At 38.6% G+C, this 20251-nt stretch overlaps 1 protein-coding gene across 2 annotated transcripts in view; it reads right to left on the bottom strand.

The window, feature by feature from the left end:
• The window catches only part of LOC150090615 (uncharacterized), a 458225-nt gene that overhangs the window by 229569 nt on the left and 208405 nt on the right, over positions 1–20251 (bottom strand). For both annotated transcript variants that reach the window (XM_090371783.1, XM_090371775.1), the window contains exon 4: positions 8591–9101. In XM_090371783.1, coding sequence (XP_090227909.1) covers positions 8591–9101 — 511 coding nt within the window. The remainder of the gene's footprint in view (positions 1–8590; positions 9102–20251) is intronic.

Here is a 20251-nt window from a genome sequence, read left to right on the forward strand (position 1 = left end):
CTAATATTGTTGCCCTTCTCTGTACTCGTTCCAGCAGCTCTACATCCTTCTTGAAATGAAGCCTCCAGACCTGTATACAGTACTCAAGGTGTGGCCTGACCATTGCCTTATACAAGGGAATAATCACCTCCTTATCCCTGCTAGAAAAATTCCTGTATATCATTGACAAGACACCATGAGCTACCCTTGCACCCCGTCTACACTGCTCAGAAAACTTCATATCTGCCTGCACAATTACCCCCAGGTCCTTTTCATTCTCTACCACTGTCAGCGTAGTACCACAGAGTTGATACGTTACTCTGAGGTTACTGTTTCCCATATGTAGTACTTTACATTTGTCAATGTTAAACTTCATTTGCCACCTCTCATCCCATCTGCTCAACCTTTCCAGATCCTGTTGCAGCAGCATACTGTCAGTAGTGTCCTTAACAACCCTGCCAACTTTGTATCATCTGCAAACCTGGACATTAAGCTTGATATACCATCATCAATATCATTTATAAATACAGAAAACAACAATGAACCCAACACTGAACCCTGAGGGACTCCACTGATAACATTTGTCCACGATGAGCAGTGTCCATTGATTACCACTCTGTCTTCTCCTCTCAACCACCCCTTTATCCATAGCAGTAATTTGCCTCCAATGCCACACTGCTCCAATTTGTGCAGCAGTGTTCCATGTGCAACAGTATCAAAAGCCTTTCTAAGGTCCAAATATATAATATCAGAGTTATTCCCTGCATCCAGTTCTTTTGTGACTGCATCATAGTATCCAATCAAATTGGTCAGGCAAGGCTTCCCCTTAACAAAACCATGCTGTGTCCGAGCTATAACTGAAGTCTTGTCTAGATGATCCTGCAGTGCTTCTTTAACCAGTGCCTCCATTAATTTTCCTGGAACAGAAGTTAAACTCACAGGTCTATAATTACTTGTGTCAGCCTTTGATCCTCCTTTGTGAATTGGGGGTCACACCTTGGGTTCGAGAGTAGCCTGTGCGGCCGCAGCTATTTTGCAGCTCCTGGAGAAGAGAAGGTTTTTCTGATTTATTTTCTGTTTTATTAGCTTAAATTGGCATATTTACTTATTTTCTAGAGTATTTTTATATTCCTAGTTACGATATTAGTTTAAAGTTTAACTTGATAGAGATTTTGTGGGTATTACTTAGTATCGGTAACGGTATCAAATCCACGTGTTACAAATTGCAGCTCCGTTGAACGAGAAGTTTCTAACCGTATTTAGCTGATTTATTAACCAATTGTTATATCAAATTATTATCTATAAGTAGCTATAGACCTAGTCAGGATCCTCAGTTTATTCTAAATTGAGACAGCGAGATTTGGAAGTTAATCGATACTTAAAGAGTCCGTAGAAGTACCGTTCGTAATTACCGCCATTGTAACACGATACAGCATATCCGGAATTCGATAGCATTAGCTTTGTATAGTATAGTGCATAATATAATATTGTCAATTGATCAGAAAATCTATTAATCTTGTTAAACTTCGTTGTCAATTAAATTGTACTTTTAACTATATATATATATATATAACGACTTAGAGTACAAACGTAACAAATAATTAATACATAACTTGATACGGAAGTTATATAAAGGGAACTCGTAGATAACACTCGATACTGAAAAATAAATATAGCATTATAACTGTGTTAGGATACAAGTTTAAGGTTTTAATTTTGTTCTGAAATTGTAATTTTATTGACATTAAATTGAAATCATGACTCAGACCAGAGCAGCAAAGCAAAAGGCTCAAGCTAATGGGAGTGCTGTGGCTCAGGGGAGAACTGAGGGGGGGGCAGTTGCCCTCAGAATCACAGCCTTTTAAGATGCACTGTTTGCTTGATGTTTGCGGAGCAATCGAGTATGGGACATGATACCGCCATGGGGGATGTCTTTGTGTGTGCATGATGCAAGGAAATTAGGCGACAACTCAGCGTTGTTATGGGCCTATATGAGACCTTGAAGGACAGGGTGGATGCTCTCGAAGGAAATAAATTGAGGGGCCCATCAAGCTCTCAGCTGCCCACATCAACGCCAGAGCTTGCACTTGGTCATCTTGCAACACAGAGGCAGCCCCCAAGGCAGAATGCGCTGGTCCCACAGGAACTGGTAGTTGTTGGTGACTCTATTGTCAGGGAAACGGGGAACATGCTTTGTAAAAAGGATAGGTGGAACAGGACCAGGGTATGTCTGCCAGGGGCAAAGGCTGATGACGTAGAGCGGATATCATCTTTTAAGGGCACAAAAGGTGATATAGTTGTATACGTTGGCACTAATGATATTAAGAGTAGGAGACCAGCGGAATTACTTAACAAGTACAGGTCACTGTTGAAAAAAAGCCGTGAAGTAGGGTTGAATTTGTATACTTGTGTGTACACCAATGCTAGGAGTTTAGTAAATAAATTTGATGAATTTGAGGTATTGCTCAAAAGATCAAAGGCAGATATTGTTGGGATATCAGAGACGTGGTGTCACACAGATATAAGGAATGCAGAACTGGAATTTGGGGGTACAACGTCTACAGAAAGGATAGACAGGATAGGAAGGGAGGAGGGGTTATGCTATTAGTTAAAAAACACATAAAATCCAAGGAAGTGAAACCAGTCGACATCGATGGACAGGGCAGTGTCGGGTCAGTTTGGTGTGACATAAGCATAGGTAAATCAAAATTGAGAGTAGGAGTGTGCTAATAGGCCTAATGACTCTGATGAGTATAATAAGATACTGAACAGGGAAATAGAGTGGGCCAGTAAATCAGAGTCTTATAATGGGGGATTTTAATTTCCTATATATTGACTGGAATTTGTGGGTTGGTCACTCACACACTAGCTAAGCTTTTGTGGATTTATTGGATGATTGTTTTCTACACCAGCATGTTCGGGAGGCAACTAGAGGGAGTAATACTCTTGATCTGATTATCAGTAGTGATTCTTCATGCATTAAGAATCTTCAGATAAAGGAACCATTAGGTGGCAGTGATCACAGTGTGCTGAAGTGGGATTTACTCAAGGAGGTAACTACCATCAGAGGTAAAGGGAAGGGTTTTTGCTTTCGTAAAGGCAACTATGATGGTCTGAGACAGTATTTAAATTCTATACAGTGGGACCAACTGATGATGTTACCAACAGCAAATTCAAAATGGGAAGCATTCAAGGAACTAATCTTGGAAGCTACCAGGCTTTACATACCAACCAAGAAATATTGTTCAAGGTTCAGGCCTAAATGGTTGTCAGATGAACTAATGAGACATATGGCAGAGAAGAAAAATGCATCGGATACATACAAATTAATGGGTGACATAGAAGCCTATGATAGATATAAGTTGGTCTGTAACCAAGTCACGAAGGAGATTAGGCAGGCAAAGGCAGATTATGAGAAATCCTTGGCAAAGGATGCAAAGAAAAGAGTTCTTTACCTATTTAAACTCAAGAAGGAAAGGGATGAATCAGATTGGTCCACTGGATGTTGATGGTTCAACAGTTGAGGATCCTGCTCAGGTGGCTAACAATCTAAACAAGTATTTTGCATCTACATTCACACATGAGGAGTTATTCAGGAAGGTGAATGTCGTAGGTGAAGTAAACATTGGCAGTGAGCTAGATGATTTTCTAATAACTGAGAGGAAAGTGGAGGAGAAATTGTTGAGGATAAACATAAAAAAGGCACCCGGGGTGGTGGGATCTATCCAGTTATATTAAACGAGGCAGCAAAGGAAGTAAGCAAACCCCTAGCCATAATTATGAGAGCTTCGGACTCAGGGGAGGTACCCATAGACTGGAGATGTGCAAATGTAACCCCAATTCACAAAGGAGGATCAAAGGCTGACACAAGTATAGACCTGTTAGTTTAACTTCGGTTCAAGGAAAATTAATGGAGGCACTGGTTAAAGAAGCACTGCAGGATCATCTAGACAAGAATTCAGTTATAGCTCAGACACAGCATGGTTTTGTTAAGGGCAGGTCTTGTCTGACCAATTTGATTGGATACTATGATGTAGTCACAAAAGAACTGGATGCAGGGAATAACTTTGATATTATATATTTGGATCTTAGAAAGGCTTTTGATACTGTTGCGCATGGAAGACTGCTGCACAAATTGGAGCAGTATGGCACTGGAGGCAAATTGCTGCTATGGATAAAGGGATGGTTGAGTGGCAGAAGACAGAGAGTGGTAATCAATGGACACTGCTCAACGTGGACTAATGTTATTAGTGGAGTTCCTCAGGGTTCAGTGTTGGATCCATTGTTGTTTTCTGTATTTATAAATGATATTGATGATGGTATATCAAGCTTAATGTCCAAGTTTGCAGACGATACAAAGGTTGGCAGGGTTGTTAAGGACACTACTGATGCTATGCTGCTGCAACAGGATCTGGAAAGGTTGAGCAGATGGGCTGAGAGGTGGCAAATGAAGTTTAACATTGACAAATGTAAAGTACTACATATGGGAAACAGTAACCCCAGATCAACGTATGAACTTTGTGGTACTACGCTGACAGTGGTAGAGAATGAAAAGGACCTGGGGGTAATTGTGCAGGCAGATATGAAGTTCTCTGAGCAGTGCAGACGAGCTGCAAGAGTAGCTCATGGTGTCTTGTCAATGATATACAGGAATTTTTCTAGCAGAGATAGGGATGTGATTATTCCCTTGTATAAGGCATTGGTCGGGCCACACCTTGAGTACTGTATACAGGTCTGGAGGCCTCATTTCAAGAAGGATGTAGAGCTGCTGGAACGAGTACAGAGAAGAGCAACAAAATTAGTGAATGGAACAAAGGGTTGCTCTTACGAAGAAAGGCTTAAGTTTTGAAAATTACAGAGTCTGTAGACTAGGCATCGGCGAGGTGATCTGATAGAGGTGTATAAGGCTTTGAATGGCTTGAGCATGCTCAATGCCGATGGGATTCTTCCTCTTGCTCAGATTAATCACCTGAGAGGGCATAAATTTAAATTGAGGAAGGGCGGATGTTGGATAGATGTGCAGAAATTTGCCTTAAGCCAGTGGGCAGTTGGTTTGTGGAATAGACTTCCATCACTTGTTGTTGAAGTTGATAGCCTAAACAAATTTAAGGCTCAGCTGGACAGGTATTTCGAACGAACGGAGGGGTGAAATGGGAGTAGTGGTTGTGTTTTTTTTTTTTTTTTTTGGGCTGATGCTGAATAAGCTTGCTTTCTTGCATCATATGCCTCTACTAATGCTAATGCTAATTTGCACATCTCCAGTCTATGGGTGCCTCCCCCTGAGTCCAAAGAAGCTCTCATAATTATGGCTAAGGGTTTGCTTACTTCCTTTGCTGCCTCCTTTAATATAACTGGATAGATCCCAACCACCCCGGGTGCCTTTTTTATGTTTATCCTCAACAATTTCTCCTCCACTTTTCTCTCAGTTATTACAAAATCATCTAGCTCACTGCCAGAGTTTACTTCACCTCTGGTATTCCCCTTCCTGAATAACTCCTCATGTGTGAATGTAGATGCAAAATACTCGTTTATTTTGTTAGCCACCTGAGCAAGATCATCAACAGTTGAACCATCAATATCCAGTGGACCAATCTGATTCATCCCTTTCCTTCTAGAGTTTACAGAGGTAAAGAACTCTTTTCTGTTTTTCTTTGCATCCTTCCAAGGATTTCTCGTAATCTGCCTTTGCCTGCCTAATCTCCTTTGTGACTTGGTTACAGACCAGCTTATATCTATCATAGGCTTCCATGTCACCCATTAATTTATATGTATCCCATGCATTTTTCTTCTCTGCCATATGTCTCATTAGTTCATCTGACATTCATGCCCAAACCTTGATGTTGTTGTTATTTGGTTTTTAGGAGCATTAGCAACTAAGGCCATATTGCTCCGAGGATATGCAGTGGTCATTCTCTGACCTTTCGGCATCCTCCATATTTGGTGGTCACAGGCTCGAACCCCAGTCTAATCAAGACTGGGGTTCGAGGGGTTCTTAGTTGGTATGTAAAGCTTAGTAGCTTCCAAGATAAATTCGTTGAAAGCTTCCCATTTTGAATTTGCTGTTGGTAACATCATCAGTTGGTCCCACTGTATAGAATTTAAATACAGTCTCAGACCATCATAGTCGCCTTTATGAAAGCAAAAACCCTTCCCTTTACCCCTGATGGTAGTTACCTCTTTGAGTAAATCCCACTTCAGCACACTGTGATCACTGCCACCTAGTGGTTCCTTTATCTGCAGATTCTTAATGCATGAAGAATCACTACTGATAATCAGATCAAGAGTATTATTCCCTCTAGTTGCCTCCCGAACATGCTGATGTAGAAAACAATCATCCAATATATCCACAAAAGCCTTGCTAGTGTGTGAGTGACCATCCCACAAATTCCAGTCAATATCTGGGAAATTAAAATCCCCCATTATAAGACTCTCTGATTTACTGGCCCACTCTATTTCCCTGTACAGTTTCTTATTATACTCATCAGAGTCATTAGGCCTATAGCACACTCCTACTCTCAATTTTGATCTTCCAATGCTTATGTCACACCAAACTGACTCGACACTGCACTGTTCAGCGATGTCAACTGGCTTCACTTCCTTGGATTTTATGTGTTTCTTAACTAATAGCATAACCCCTCCTCCCTTCCTATCCTGTCTATCCTTTCTGTACACATTTTACTCCCCAAATTCTTGTTCTGCATTCCTTATATCTGTGTGACACCATGTCTCTGATATCCCAATAATATCTGCCTTTGCCATTTTGAGTAATACCTCAAATTTATCAAATTTATTTACCAAACTCCTAGCATTCGTGTACACGCAAGTATACATGCACCTGTTCCTATTATTAGCTTCCCTAACACAACCTATGTGTTTACTTGTACCACAATGACTCCCAGCAGTCTCTGAAATACCCTGCATCTTGTTTTCCAGGCTGCTCCTCATTCCAATAGAAGCAGTGCAAGAATCACTTTCACCTCTGCCAGTGGCTACTGTTAATCTATTAGTCCTTGTATCCCCCCCAAGCTAGCAGTTTTCTGACCCACCTAACACTGTCTTGAAAGCATCAGCAAATATTCTTGCACGTTTTCTATTTAAGTGTATCCCATCCCTGTAGAAGCAGTCTCTCCTGTTAACAAGTACAGACCAGGCTGAAAAAAATTCTACCCCTTGAGCCTTGCAAAATCTTTCCAGGGTTGAATTGATCGACAAGACTCTCATCATATACTCCCTCCTATCGTGTCTTGGCAGAATTGTAGACACTTTCAAATTCAACCCTAATTCACGGCTTTTTTTCAACAGTGAACTGCAGCTATGAAAAATGTCATTTTAAGGATATACCAATATAGTAGTGTCCAAAGGTGGCCAGTTGTTAGAATTATTTTTCATATTTAAAATTTTAGTTTATAAATTTAAATATTAATTTAGTTTAATTTATAAATTAAGATTGTTTTTATATAAAAATAAACTGTTTTCCATTATTCAGAAATATAGAAATATAAAAATCCTTATGCTAATTTTGTTGGACACAGTAGATACCTCTTTTGTAGGATTAGTCATTGGTTACCAGAAGCAAAAATGAAGTTTATCCAAGATACTCGCAGAGAAATAAATTTTCCTATTCTTTGTCCTTGTACAGTCAACAGCAATAGAAGTGTCACCATTATCGGTGTTCTCATATTAAGGATATACCAATATAGTAGTGTCCAAAGGTGGCCAGTTGTTAGGAATTATTTTTCATATTTAAAATTTTAGTTTATAAATTTAAATATTAATTTAGTTTAATTTATAAATTAAGATTGTTTTTATATAAAAATAAACTGTTTTCCATTATTCAGAAATATAGAAATATAAAAATCCTTATGCTAATTTTGTTGGACACAGTAGATACCTCTTTTGTAGGATTAGTCATTGGTTACCAGAAGCAAAAATGAAGTTTATCCAAGATACTCGCAGAGAAATAAATTTTCCTATTCTTTGTCCTTGTACAGTCAACAGCAATAGAAGTGTCACCATTATCGGTGTTCTCATATATCTAATTGCATCCCTGTTATTACATTAACCCTCTGCAGTTTTGATATCTAATGACTGAAGATGGTTGGCATTTAGAGAAGATAAGAAAAGCCATATAAAACAATAACTAGCTGATGTAAAAAGATTAGTATACAGTGAAGCTAGCAAATGAATGAATCGAGTGGATTACCTGATTACATAAAAGGGTCAGTGATTTTTGTATAGGACTAAAGATTTAATAATGAAAACTGTTTGTGTACCTCTATTTGATTAATATCACTTGTTAATCTACTCCTTGAGCTTTCAATCTCTCCATTTAGGTTAGGTGTAAAAGTATAAACAGATCTTAAAATGACAGAAAGTTGCATTGAGCAAGCAGAAATGGTTTTCTGCAAGCTTATATACTAGTTACAACTGATGATCATATATTTTTTGAAAAACTAGTTTTACACAAAAATGAATTTTAGTGATTATTTTTTCTTAGATTTGTAATATTTATGCCTTTTGTTATAATTTGTGCATTCAGAAAGTTGTTTGTGTACCCCTATTTGAATACAAACAATATAAATAAATAATATTGAACAATTTCATATATTACCTGATCTTGGCTCTTCCTTAATCATAAGAGATTCTCTTGGTGCAAGGCTTGATGACACAAGAGAGGTTGTAGCACCTGGACATGGCTGTGATGAGGATGAGGAAGTAACAACAGTCGTTGAATGAGCATTATTCAGTGTGGATATGTCTGTAAAACAAGCAGTGCCACTACTAGAGGTACAGGTCATAAAACACTGAGATTCTTGAGGCAAGGCAGTTGAGTAACAACAATCACTGTTTGTATTTTCTTGTTTCACTTTTAGTCTTCTCACAAAAATTTGGTCTTCTGTACATTTTGCACTATTTATATTATCATTTTGATTTATAATAGTAATATCCTCCACTTTTGCTCCTCCCAAATCAACCAAGATTTTCTCCAGCTCCAAACTAGGATCACTGAACTGTTGGATATCATCCTCTTCTGCCACAGGAACTAATCCATTGATATCAATATGAGATAATTCCACCAAGACATCTGGCTGATGTTCCAAAATAACATTAGGACCGCTATCCTGTTGAAGATAAAGGAAATGTTATGATAGGGAAAAATTTATAATTTTTCTTCACATACATATACACACAGATAGCTTTGCATTAAAAACACCTATCTAATACCTGACTGCATCACCTTTAGCATGCAGCACAGTCTGGATACTTCATGGCACAGACTCTGAAGTGTGTCCTCAGGTGTAGTAACCCTTGCTTACCATGCATCCTACATTTGATAAGGATTTCATGATGCTGGATCTAGGTGCTAAATGACCATTTCACAACATCCCACACATGTTCACAACTGGGCCAAGATCGAGCAAGTTCAGTAGCCATGGGAAAACAAATGCTTACTTTGTCCAAATGCTTACTTAACCAGTCCAATACCTTTTGAAGCCCTGTGAAATGGTGCACTGTCTTGTCAATGATGATTGCACCATGGAAGATAGTCAGAAATGATGGACCTGTATAAAGTCTCCAGTGAGACACTAATTGATAGCCACCATGGGGTACCTATCAGTCAGCATATGCCCCACACAGTTATGCTGGCCCACCAGCCTATACAAATCCTTCATGCAGCAAAGTTAAAGTAACTTGTGTTGAGTACACTACATCTGCTCCTGTTTGGGTCATGTGACCCATGTTGTACTGCATGGTAATTTGCTCCACTGTAGCAGGTCTATTCTGCTGGGCAGCACATTGAATCGTCCTCCTGTCCCTTTGGTCACCAGTGTATGGAACTTCTTGCTGGTGGTTGTTCCACTCTTGATACACACAAGAAATAGCTGAATGGAAATGCTGGACAAAGGTTTATGCATCCCAGATACTCTCCCCAACCAGTCTATCCCAACAATAATCCACCACTGGGACTAAGGTTATCTCTGGCCCATTCTTCATGCTTTACACTAATCTAGTGAACACTCTGTAGCCAGGCTCTGCCCTTATTATAAAGACAGTGTAGCAGCAGATGCCATGGCAATGGTAGCAGCAGATGCCATGCATGAAGTCATAGTTTGAGTGTTCCTACAAAGCTATCTCAGTGCATATATATATCAGGAAGAATATCCAAATGGAAATATAAGGAATTGCAACAATAACACAGTTATAAAAGCAGATAAAAAAAAAATGTTGGCAGGAAATGATATTAAAGTGACAAGAATGCTGGACATGCTCACCCAAAGGATCAGTAACTAAATCCTTTATCTCTAGAGTCCACTTCACAATTGACAAACATGCTCAGAGTTGATTCTCCCCAAATATCTATCTATTGTACCTCCTGACTAGACATGGCTCAGTAAATGTCAAACTTTTTGACCTCAGAATATCTTAGTCTGCCTGCTGCCACTACAGAGTTTGCAAAGATTAGTCCCACATGTTCTACTCATGCTACTATAATGATATCAAGTAGCCCTTAATGTTACTAACCTTGAGGAATTTTGAAGCTAACAAGATGGAGCTAATTAAAACCAGGGACATTTCAACTTAAAAGACTTCACAAACAAGCCTTCTCAAGAAGGATAACCCTTTTGTTCAAAAATTTCCCTACAGCCCACTGGACCCCTGAACTCTTTCTCTTGAAAGGATAAGATTCTTCTTTCTTTCTTTTTTTCCCTCTCCCTTTCTCCTAACTGGCTGATTCTTAGTCTACACATGTGCCATACTGACATATGGTTTGCCTCCTTATTGCAAGGATGGTAATTAGGAAGCAACTTCTATACCTTGTGTGTATGAGATATATATATATATATATATATATGAACAAGAGATAATCCAAATCCTACTTTTTTTGTTAAGATCTGAGGTGCTTCCTAGTTGCACGGTGGCCAGTCAAATAACATATCAACACTTACAAGGTACTGTACTTCAACACAGAGTAATATGGAAGAGATAAACCTGTATTTGTGAGTTGCCCTACATTAAAGACATGCAAACATATATAGGGGTGGACAAAATAATGGAAATACCTGTCATAAGAATTACAGGTATGAACTAATGTCATGTTGGGCCATCCTTTGCTTTTCAAACAGCTTGTGTGTGGAACAGGTTCAAATAAATCTTGAACTGTCTTAAGAAGAATATTGGACTATTCTTTATGGAGCAATATTTCTAGCTCCTTTAGTGATGAAGGTGGAGGAAATCTGCTTCTCACTCTCCTTTCTAAATATGCCCACAGTGATTCAATGTTCAAATCTGGTGATTGTGCAGGTCATGAGAGATGCTTAATCTGTTTCATATTCCTCAAACCAAGAATGGACACATGGGCTGTGTGTATTGGAGCATTATCATTTTGAAACATGGCATTGTTTGTGGGAAACAGTATTTGCATCATGGGATAAATCTGGTCACTCAGAATGTCAAGGTAATCAGTGGCAGTAATTTGCCTGTTCAGCATAATAATAAGACAAAGAATACCAAGTTATTCCCCAAGGGGCTCACACATCTGGTGAGTATGGGGTTGGCACAACCAGGGTCCTGAGCTGGATATCATCATTCTCTTTCTTGGTGATTCCTTTCTGCTTCTGACACACACACACACACACACACACACACACACACACACACACACACACACACACTCTCTCTCTCTCTCTCTCTCTCTCTCTCTCTCTCTCTCTCTCTCTCTCTCTCTCTCTCTCTCTCTCTCTCTCTCTCTCTCTCTCTCTCTCTCTCTCAGGGTAATTTTTTTTTTTTTTTTTCTTGCCTGGTGCAACATAAGCCTCAGGCTTCCTTGCACCATATGGCTAATAATAATAATAATATTATTGCCCAAACCATTGTTTGACGGTTGGCACAAGACAATTAGAATGATGCACTTCTTTTGAATTCACCAAACTTAAACTCTCCCTGACACTGGAAAATGTGTGAATGATGATTTATCTGAAAATATAATGTTTCCAATCATCAAGTGTCTAGTTTTTGTGCTTCTTATTACACCACTGAATCCTCTTTCTAGCATTACCATCAATAATGAGTAGCTTGCCATAAATTTCAGCTCTATGAAGTTGTTCTTGCCAAGCTGTTTTGCTAAGACTCAATAAGCTTTATAGTTATTTCTGAGGCAGCAGATTTGTTTTCAGGCTACAATCCTTTTCAGATCTTGTTTTTCCATACTTGTTGAATGCAGACATCACTTTTGATACAGTTGCTCTGGATACATTAAAGAAATCAGCAGTTTTAGTCACTGATACCCCTTGTTAAATGGGAAGGTTGGGTGGGTTTTTTTTTTTTTTTTTTTGGCTGATGCTATAAAAGCTTGCTTTCTTGAATTATATGCCTCTGCTAATGCTTGTCTGACTAATGTGCTAAGAAGGTAAAAGAGACGTCCAAACAATGAGACAGACTGAAATAGATTTAACAGATTTAAAGAAGAATTAGATAATTATTGAAAAACTCATATAGAATATAAAACTAAGAAGACATTTATTTTTAAATTTTATTTGTTTTTTATGGCAGCTGCTACACAAACTTTGCTTTCTTGCATCATTCTGCCATTTTAATACTAATGCTAATTTTAGAGCATTAGTATTAAAATGGCATTAGTATTAGCATACCCAACAAAATTAAAATATCTTGTACTTTTGTTGGGTATATTATGAAGTTTTTATGCTGTTCGTTAGTAAGTTTATACGCAGTTAAAAGAAATGACATAATTGTGAGACTCCTTTTCATTTTCTTCTTATTGAATAAATAACAGGTGACACAAAATGAATGAATAACAGTGACACAGAAGCCTATGATAGATATAAGCTGGTCTGTAACCAAGTCACAAACGAGGTTAGGCAGGCAAAGGCAGATTACAAGAAATCTTTGGCAAAGGATGCAAATAAAAACAGCAAAGAGTTCTTTACTTATGTAAACTCTGGAAGGAAGGTGATGAATCAGATTGGTCCACTTGATATCGATGGTTCAACTGTTGATGATCCTGCTCAGGTAGCTAACAAACTAAATAAATATTTTGCATCTACATTCTCACATGAGGAGTTATTCAGGGAGAGGAATGCCAGAGGTGTATTAAACTCTGGCAGTAAGCTAAGGAGGCAGCAAAGGAAGTAAGCAAACCCTTAGCCATAATTATGAGAGCTTCCTTGGACTCAGGAAAGGTACCCATGGACTGGAAATGTGCAAATGTGACCCCAATCTGCAAAGGAGGATCAAAGGGAGACACAGGTAATTACAGACCTGTTAGTTTAACTTCTGTTCCATGGAAATTAATGGAGGCACTGGTTAAAAAAGCATTGCAGGATCATCTAGACAAGACTTCAGTTATAGCTCGGACACAGCATGAGTTTGTTAAGGGGAAGTCTTGTCTAACTAATTTGATTAGATACTATGATGTAGTCACAAAGGAACTGGTTGCAAAGTATAATTTTGATATCATATATTTGGATCTTAGAAAGGGTTTTGATACTGCTGCACATGGAAGACTGCTGCACAAATTGGAGCAGTGTGGCATTGGAGGCAAATTGCTGCTATGGATAAAGGGATGGTTGCGGGGGAGAAGACAGAGAGTGGTAATCAATGGACACTGCTCATCGTGGACTAATGTTATTAGTGGTGTCCCTTAGGGTTCAGTGTTGGGTCCATTGTTGTTTTCTGTATTTATAAATGATATTGATGATGGTATATCAAGCTTAATGTCCAAGTTTGCAGACAATACAAAGGTTGGCAGCATGTTGCTGCAACAGGATCTGGAAAGGTTGAGCAGATGGGCTGAGAGGTGGCAACTGAAGTTTAACATTGACAAATGCAAAGTACTGCATATGGTAGACCGTGTAGCAGTGTGGCATTGGAGGCAAATTGCTGCTATGGATAAAGAGATGGTTGAGTGGGAGAAGACAGAGTGGTAATCAGTGGACACTGCTCTTTGTGGACTAATGTTATTAGTGGAACCCCCCCCCCCAGGGTTCAATGTTGGGCCCATTGTTGTTTTCTCTATTCATTAATGATATTAACGATGGTATATCAGGCTTAATGTCCAAGTTTGCAAACGATACGAAGGTCGGCAGGGTTGTTAATGACACAAATGATGGTATGCTGCTGCTGCAACAGGATCTAGAAAAGTTGAGCAGATGGGCTGAGTGGTGGCAACTGAAGTTTAACATTGACAAATGCAAAGTACTGCATATGGTAAGCAGTAACTCCAGAGTAACGTGTCAACTGTGTGGTACTACACTGGTAGAGAGTGAAAAGGACCTGGGGGTAATTGTGCAGGCAGATATGAAGTTTTTGAGCAGTGCAGACCGGCTGCAAGAGTAGCTCATGGTGTCTTGTCAATGATATACAGGCATTTTTCTAGCAGGGATAAGGAGGTGATATCCCCTTGTATAAGGCAATGCTACTCTATACAGGTCTGGAGGCCCCATTTTAAGAAAGATGTAGAGCTGTTGGAATGAGTACAGAGAAGGGCAACAAGGTTAGTGAATGGAACAAAGGGTTGCTCTTACGAAGAAAGGCTTAAGTTTTGCAAATTACAGTGTGTGGAGACTAAGCACCTGCGAGGTGATCTGATTGAGGAGTATAAAGCTTTGAATGGTTTGAGCATTCTCAATGCTGATGGGAACCTTCCTCTTGCTCAGAATAATCTGAGCAAGAGGAAGGTTCCCGCCTGAGAGGGCATAAATTCAAATTGGATGGTCATTGCATAGTAAATGGATGGTCATTGCACAAAACAGAAGGAACTGAAAAGTTGCTGGAGAGGCTTTCATCCTGCAGTAAACTGAAAATGGTCGATGATGATTTATTTTTACAAATAATTAGTTGAAAAATTAGTTTCACAGTATGTTATTTGCATTATTAACAATCAAGCGGGCACATCTGCAACTAAAAACAAATATAATACTGCTCTGTTATAATTTTGACTTTTGATTTCATCATCAATGCATAACATTGCTTGCATAACTTTCAGTACAACTGACTTTATTTTATCAATTTTTAATTAAAAAACACTGAAACTGAAATAATAAAAACAATTTTCTTTAACACGGTACTTCTAAAACACGGTTTCACTCTAACACAATTGATAAAGTGCAGCTATCCTCACACAACACGGTGTTTATATAGCATGGTTTTGCTCTAACACGGTTAGAGAATTGTGGAAAACCTCACATAACACGGTATTTTTGAGCTTTTGTGTGTGGAAAAACTGCTATTATGTTGGATGTAATTTTTCAACATTTCCATTCCTTTTTGCAAATCCCCGCTTTTGGCAACTAATCATTATGAAAAAAAAAATATATATTGGGAAATCCCCATATTAGGTTCTGTGCTATTCAACTTGTGCTTGTTGAACTTGGGGAAAAATCTAGATTTCAAAGTTTTATTGCTACAGTGTATTGGATAACGTGCCAGGCCATCCAAAAGATTTGTCATCCAAATGTTGAAGTAATGTTCCTACCACCTAGTACAACTTCTTTAATTAGATCAGGGCATTTTATTTACCTTTGAAGCTCATTACATCAGAAAATTGTTACACTGGCTTTTGGTAAAAACTGATTACGAATTGAATTGATGGAAATTTGAAGTGTGGATGCATGGAAACATTTTTCAATTGTGGACTGTATCAGAATCATAGCTTTATCGCTCAAAGAAGTAAAACTGTCAACATTACAAGCATGTTGGAAAAATGTATGGCCAGAGAGTCAGTTCATTCAGGAAATATGATCGAACTGGCAGAAAATGGAATCTGTGCAATAGTAGAACTTGCTAAGTCGGTAGGAGGGGAGGTTTTGATGATATGACTGCTGAAGCCCTCATAGGTAGCACAGTTAGTAGAATCGCCGTCATCCTCACACCAGGTGGAAAAGACCTAAGTTCGAATCCCATCATGACGGGAGGAATTTTTATAGGTCTTTTCACAACTTGGCTGAGTTAGTTGGTCTCATGCGAGGGTAGCATGGTTTTTTTCTCCCGGAAACTGGTTTTTCGGCCAGAAAAATAGAAAATCTACCTCAGAACATATGCAATTTAAACACACAGAGCAACATAGCCTCAGTTGCCGACACTCCTAAAAATTTTGGTGGAAATGGCATCAGAAGCAAATCAAATCAATTCAGAGGATGATAGCACAATTGAAAATTTTGAACTTCCAAATTTTACACTAAAAAGTACACGGAAATGCATAAAGTTAGCCAAACAATTAGAATCTTATTTTTTGAATTCGGATTCTTCGACTAAAAAAGGAGCCCAAAGTTTAAAAGGGAACTTAAAAAATGTTTAGTTCCATATGACGAAATTAGAAAGATCAAGCAAACAAACCCGGATTAATGATTTTTTAAGGAGAGCAGAAGAAACACTAAATCTAGAATGGTGTATTTTTGTTAGCTCTTGGTACATCACCCCCCCCCCCCCTTTTTGTACTGGTTCTTAGTCCTGTATAACATGGTTTCGAACTACACGAGATTTTATAGGAACCTCACTACCGTGTTATACGAAGGTTACCTGTATATATACACATACACACACATATATATCAAATAATGTACAATGCATGCTCCCGAGTGCGCCCTCATGAAACATCTAAGTAGAAGACAACAAATACAGTTATAATTATTGGCACTTTTAACTTTTGCAATTAAAAAAAAAAATTTTTTATAATTGTATCCCCTACATTGCACTGAAAAGTGCACAGTTTTAAATTAATTTTGCTTAACCCCCTTCCCCCACCTAAAAGGAAAAAACAAAATACTTGAAATTTGTACATTAATATGCCTGCTGGTGTGACTTTTCCTCTAGATGGTTAATATAAAATTCACTAGGCAGTTAATGTTAAATTCTCATTATATCAATAAAAATAAATAAAGGATGAAGTAAGTACACACATATCTGAAGTAAATGAATATGGTTACTCCTTAGATTTATTCCTTTGCCCCTGGTAGCCAAATCTAACGTTTTACTTACAAATGCAGTTGTGTTTATGAGCAAAAGAATTTTCCAGCATATGGATTAAAATAATTAAAGACACTGGGTGCACACTAAGGGGGAAAATTCCATTCATAGACAATCAGTTTTTAAGAGATTATTAGCAATAGTAAATATTGAGACAAAATACTGCATCAATCTATACTGCTGCTGATTAGTTATAGTTTTATAAAAACCATAACTGGAATTATTCTAAAAATTATTAAAAATTCAGGGCAAAAACCTCAGACTGCAGGAAAATTTAGACATATAAGTTAGTGCAAATGTATCATATCTATGCACAGTAAATTAACCAAAGTTATTACAGTGGAATTGTTTCATTACATCTAATATTGTGAGTGCTTTCACGAGAGGCGCCTCCGTAGCCAGGTGGGAAGAAGCAGCAGTGTGTAGCACACGCTTCTTGATTAGACCAGGTTCAAGCCCGTCACCACCAAATACGGAGGATGCGGAAAGGTCAGGGAATGACCACCGCATATCCTGGAGCAATATGGCCTTAGTTGCTAATGCTCCTAAAAACCAAATAACTAACTAACTAACTTTCACGAGTTGCCTATTCAGTTATACTTCAAATAAGTAATGCTTCCCCAATATAAAAGACTTGTTACTTATTCTCAGTGGGTACTACCATCCAGATAGGCTAAACAATTAAATAATTACATTTAATACCTCTCTGTTATTCTTAATTTTTTGAAAATGATAGACCTGCTTAATAAACTTAAACGGGTGTTGTCGTCATGGCTGAATGGCACAAGAGCACCTTTAGCTGTGTGTACCTAAGTTATAACGGCCTCCGTAGCCGAGTGGGCAGGAGCGGGAGTGCAATAACACACGCTCTTTGAGTAGACCAGGGTTCAAGCCCCTGACTTCTGAATACGGTCGACCTGCCAACCCGCACTGGACCAGCGTGGCAGATTATGGTCCATTTCCCTCAACATGAATTGTTGAGGAGGCTTCCATCCTGCAGTGGGTTGATAATGGCTGCACTTTACTTTTTTTTTTTTACCTAAGTTATGGTGGTATTAGGAACGAGAAGTAATTACAGAATCTCTCATGATATTACCACATTGCTATCATAGAAGCTACCAGGCTTTTTATACTAACTAAGAGATATAGTCCAAGGCATGCAACTAAATGGATGTCAGATGAACTGATGATACTCGTGGCAGCAAAGAAAAATGCATGGAATGCATATAGATTATCAGATACTACAGACTGTGCCATTTTAACACATGGGCGCACCCGGCAGATACCAGGGCACACCCAGCAGATACCATACTAGGAATGCGACTAAGAGAGACCCAGAAAAAAATTAAAACAAAATTTAAACTGAATAGGGACCACATTTGGAAATTCGCTGGGGGACACGAGAGTTCTTAAAACGGCCCTGACTACAGATGCCTACAGCAGATATAAACCAGTCTGAAATCAAGCAAGGAGCAGGGAAATCTCAACATGACAAAGGAGCATACACAAGCTAAGGCAGATTATGAAAAGTCTTGGCAAAGGATGAAAAGAAAAGTGGGAAGACTTCTTTACTTATATTAACAGTAGAAGGAAAGGGGTGAATCACATTGGTCCACTAGATATGAATGGATTAACCACTGATTATCCTGCTCGGATTGCTGATAAAACTCAATGGGCATTTTGCATCTACATTCAACATGAGGAATTTTTTAGGAATAGGGATTCCAGAAACGAGTCAAATTCTGGCAGGGAACTGAATAATTTTGTGATAACTGAGAAGAAAGTTGAAGAGAAATTGTGGAAGCTAAATGTCAAAATGCAGCTGGGGTGATAGTAATAGTAGTGGCATGTGATGCAAGAAAGCAAATGTATGAGCTTATGCAGCATCAGCCAAAAAATTACAAAACAATCTCCTCTAAATATTTGTCCAGTTCCTCCTTAAATGGGCGGATGGGATCTATCCAGCTATATTAAATGAGGCAGAAAAAGAGGTTGGAATCCCTGGAATCAGGGGAAGTAGTACCTATGGACTGGAGATGTGTCCTCAATTCACAAAGGAGAATCAAAGGGAGACATGAGTAATTACAGACCTGTTAGCCTGACTTCTGTTCCAGGGAAAATAATGGAGTCATTTGTTAAAGAAGTAATACAGGACCATCTAGACTGGAATGCAGTTATACTACAGTCACAGCATGGGATTTATTAAGGGGGTGATCTTGTATGACCAATCTGATTGTATACTGCAACACAGTTGACACAACAAAGGAACTGGATACAAAAAATAATTCTGACATCATATACTTAGATTTAAGGAAAGTTTTTGATACTGTTGTACATAAAAGACTACTATACGAATTGGAGCAGGGTGTCATTAAGGGCAAGGTTACTGCAATAGATAAAGGGATGGTTGAGTGGGAGAAGACAGAGTGGTTATCAATGAGCACTGCTCTTATTTGGACTAATGCTTTTAGTGAAGTCCCCTCAAGATTCAGTGTGCTGGCTCATTGTTGTTTTCTATATTAATGATAACGGCATATTGGACTTAATATCCAGGTTTGCAGATGATATGAAGGTAGTAGTAGTAGTAGCAGTGGCATTTGATGCAAGAAAGCAAGTGTATGCGTTTATGCAGCATCAGCCAAAACAAAAAATAAATCACACCATTCCCTCCAAATGCCTGTCCAGTTCCTCCTTAAATTTATTCAACCTATCAACTTCCACAACAACAGATGGAAGTTTGTTCCAGCAATTAATCACCCGCTGGCTAAAGGCAAATTTCCGCACATCTAATCTACATCCGTCTTTTCTTAATTTGAATTTATGCCCCCTTAGGTTCGTAATCTGAACAAGTGGAAGGATCCCATCAGAATTCAGCGTGCTCAACCCATTCAAGGCCTTATATACCTCAAAGGGTGGCAGGGTAGTTAATCACTGTAATCGTGGTATGCTACTGCAACAAGGTCTAGACAAATTAAGATGGGCTGAAAAGTGGCAATTGAATTCTAATATTGAAAAATGCAAGATACTTCATAAGATAAGGGGAGCAGTTATCCCAGATTAACATATCAGATGTGTGGTACCATGCTCTGGGCAGTGAAAAAGACCTGGAGATAATTGTGCAGTCAGATATGAAGTTCTCTGAGTTGTGCAGAGAGGCTGCTAGGACAGCTCATGGGGTTTTCGTCAATGATATACAGGAATTTTACCAGCAGGGATAAGGAGGTAATTATCCCATTGTATAAGGTGATAGTTAGGCTATATCTTTAACACTGCATACAGATTTGGAAGC

Source organism: Mastigoproctus giganteus, chromosome 1, assembly GCF_048544385.1.
Source record: "Mastigoproctus giganteus isolate SK-2022 chromosome 1, ASM4854438v1, whole genome shotgun sequence".
In the NCBI taxonomy this organism is placed as follows: Eukaryota; Metazoa; Arthropoda; class Arachnida; order Uropygi; family Thelyphonidae; genus Mastigoproctus; species Mastigoproctus giganteus.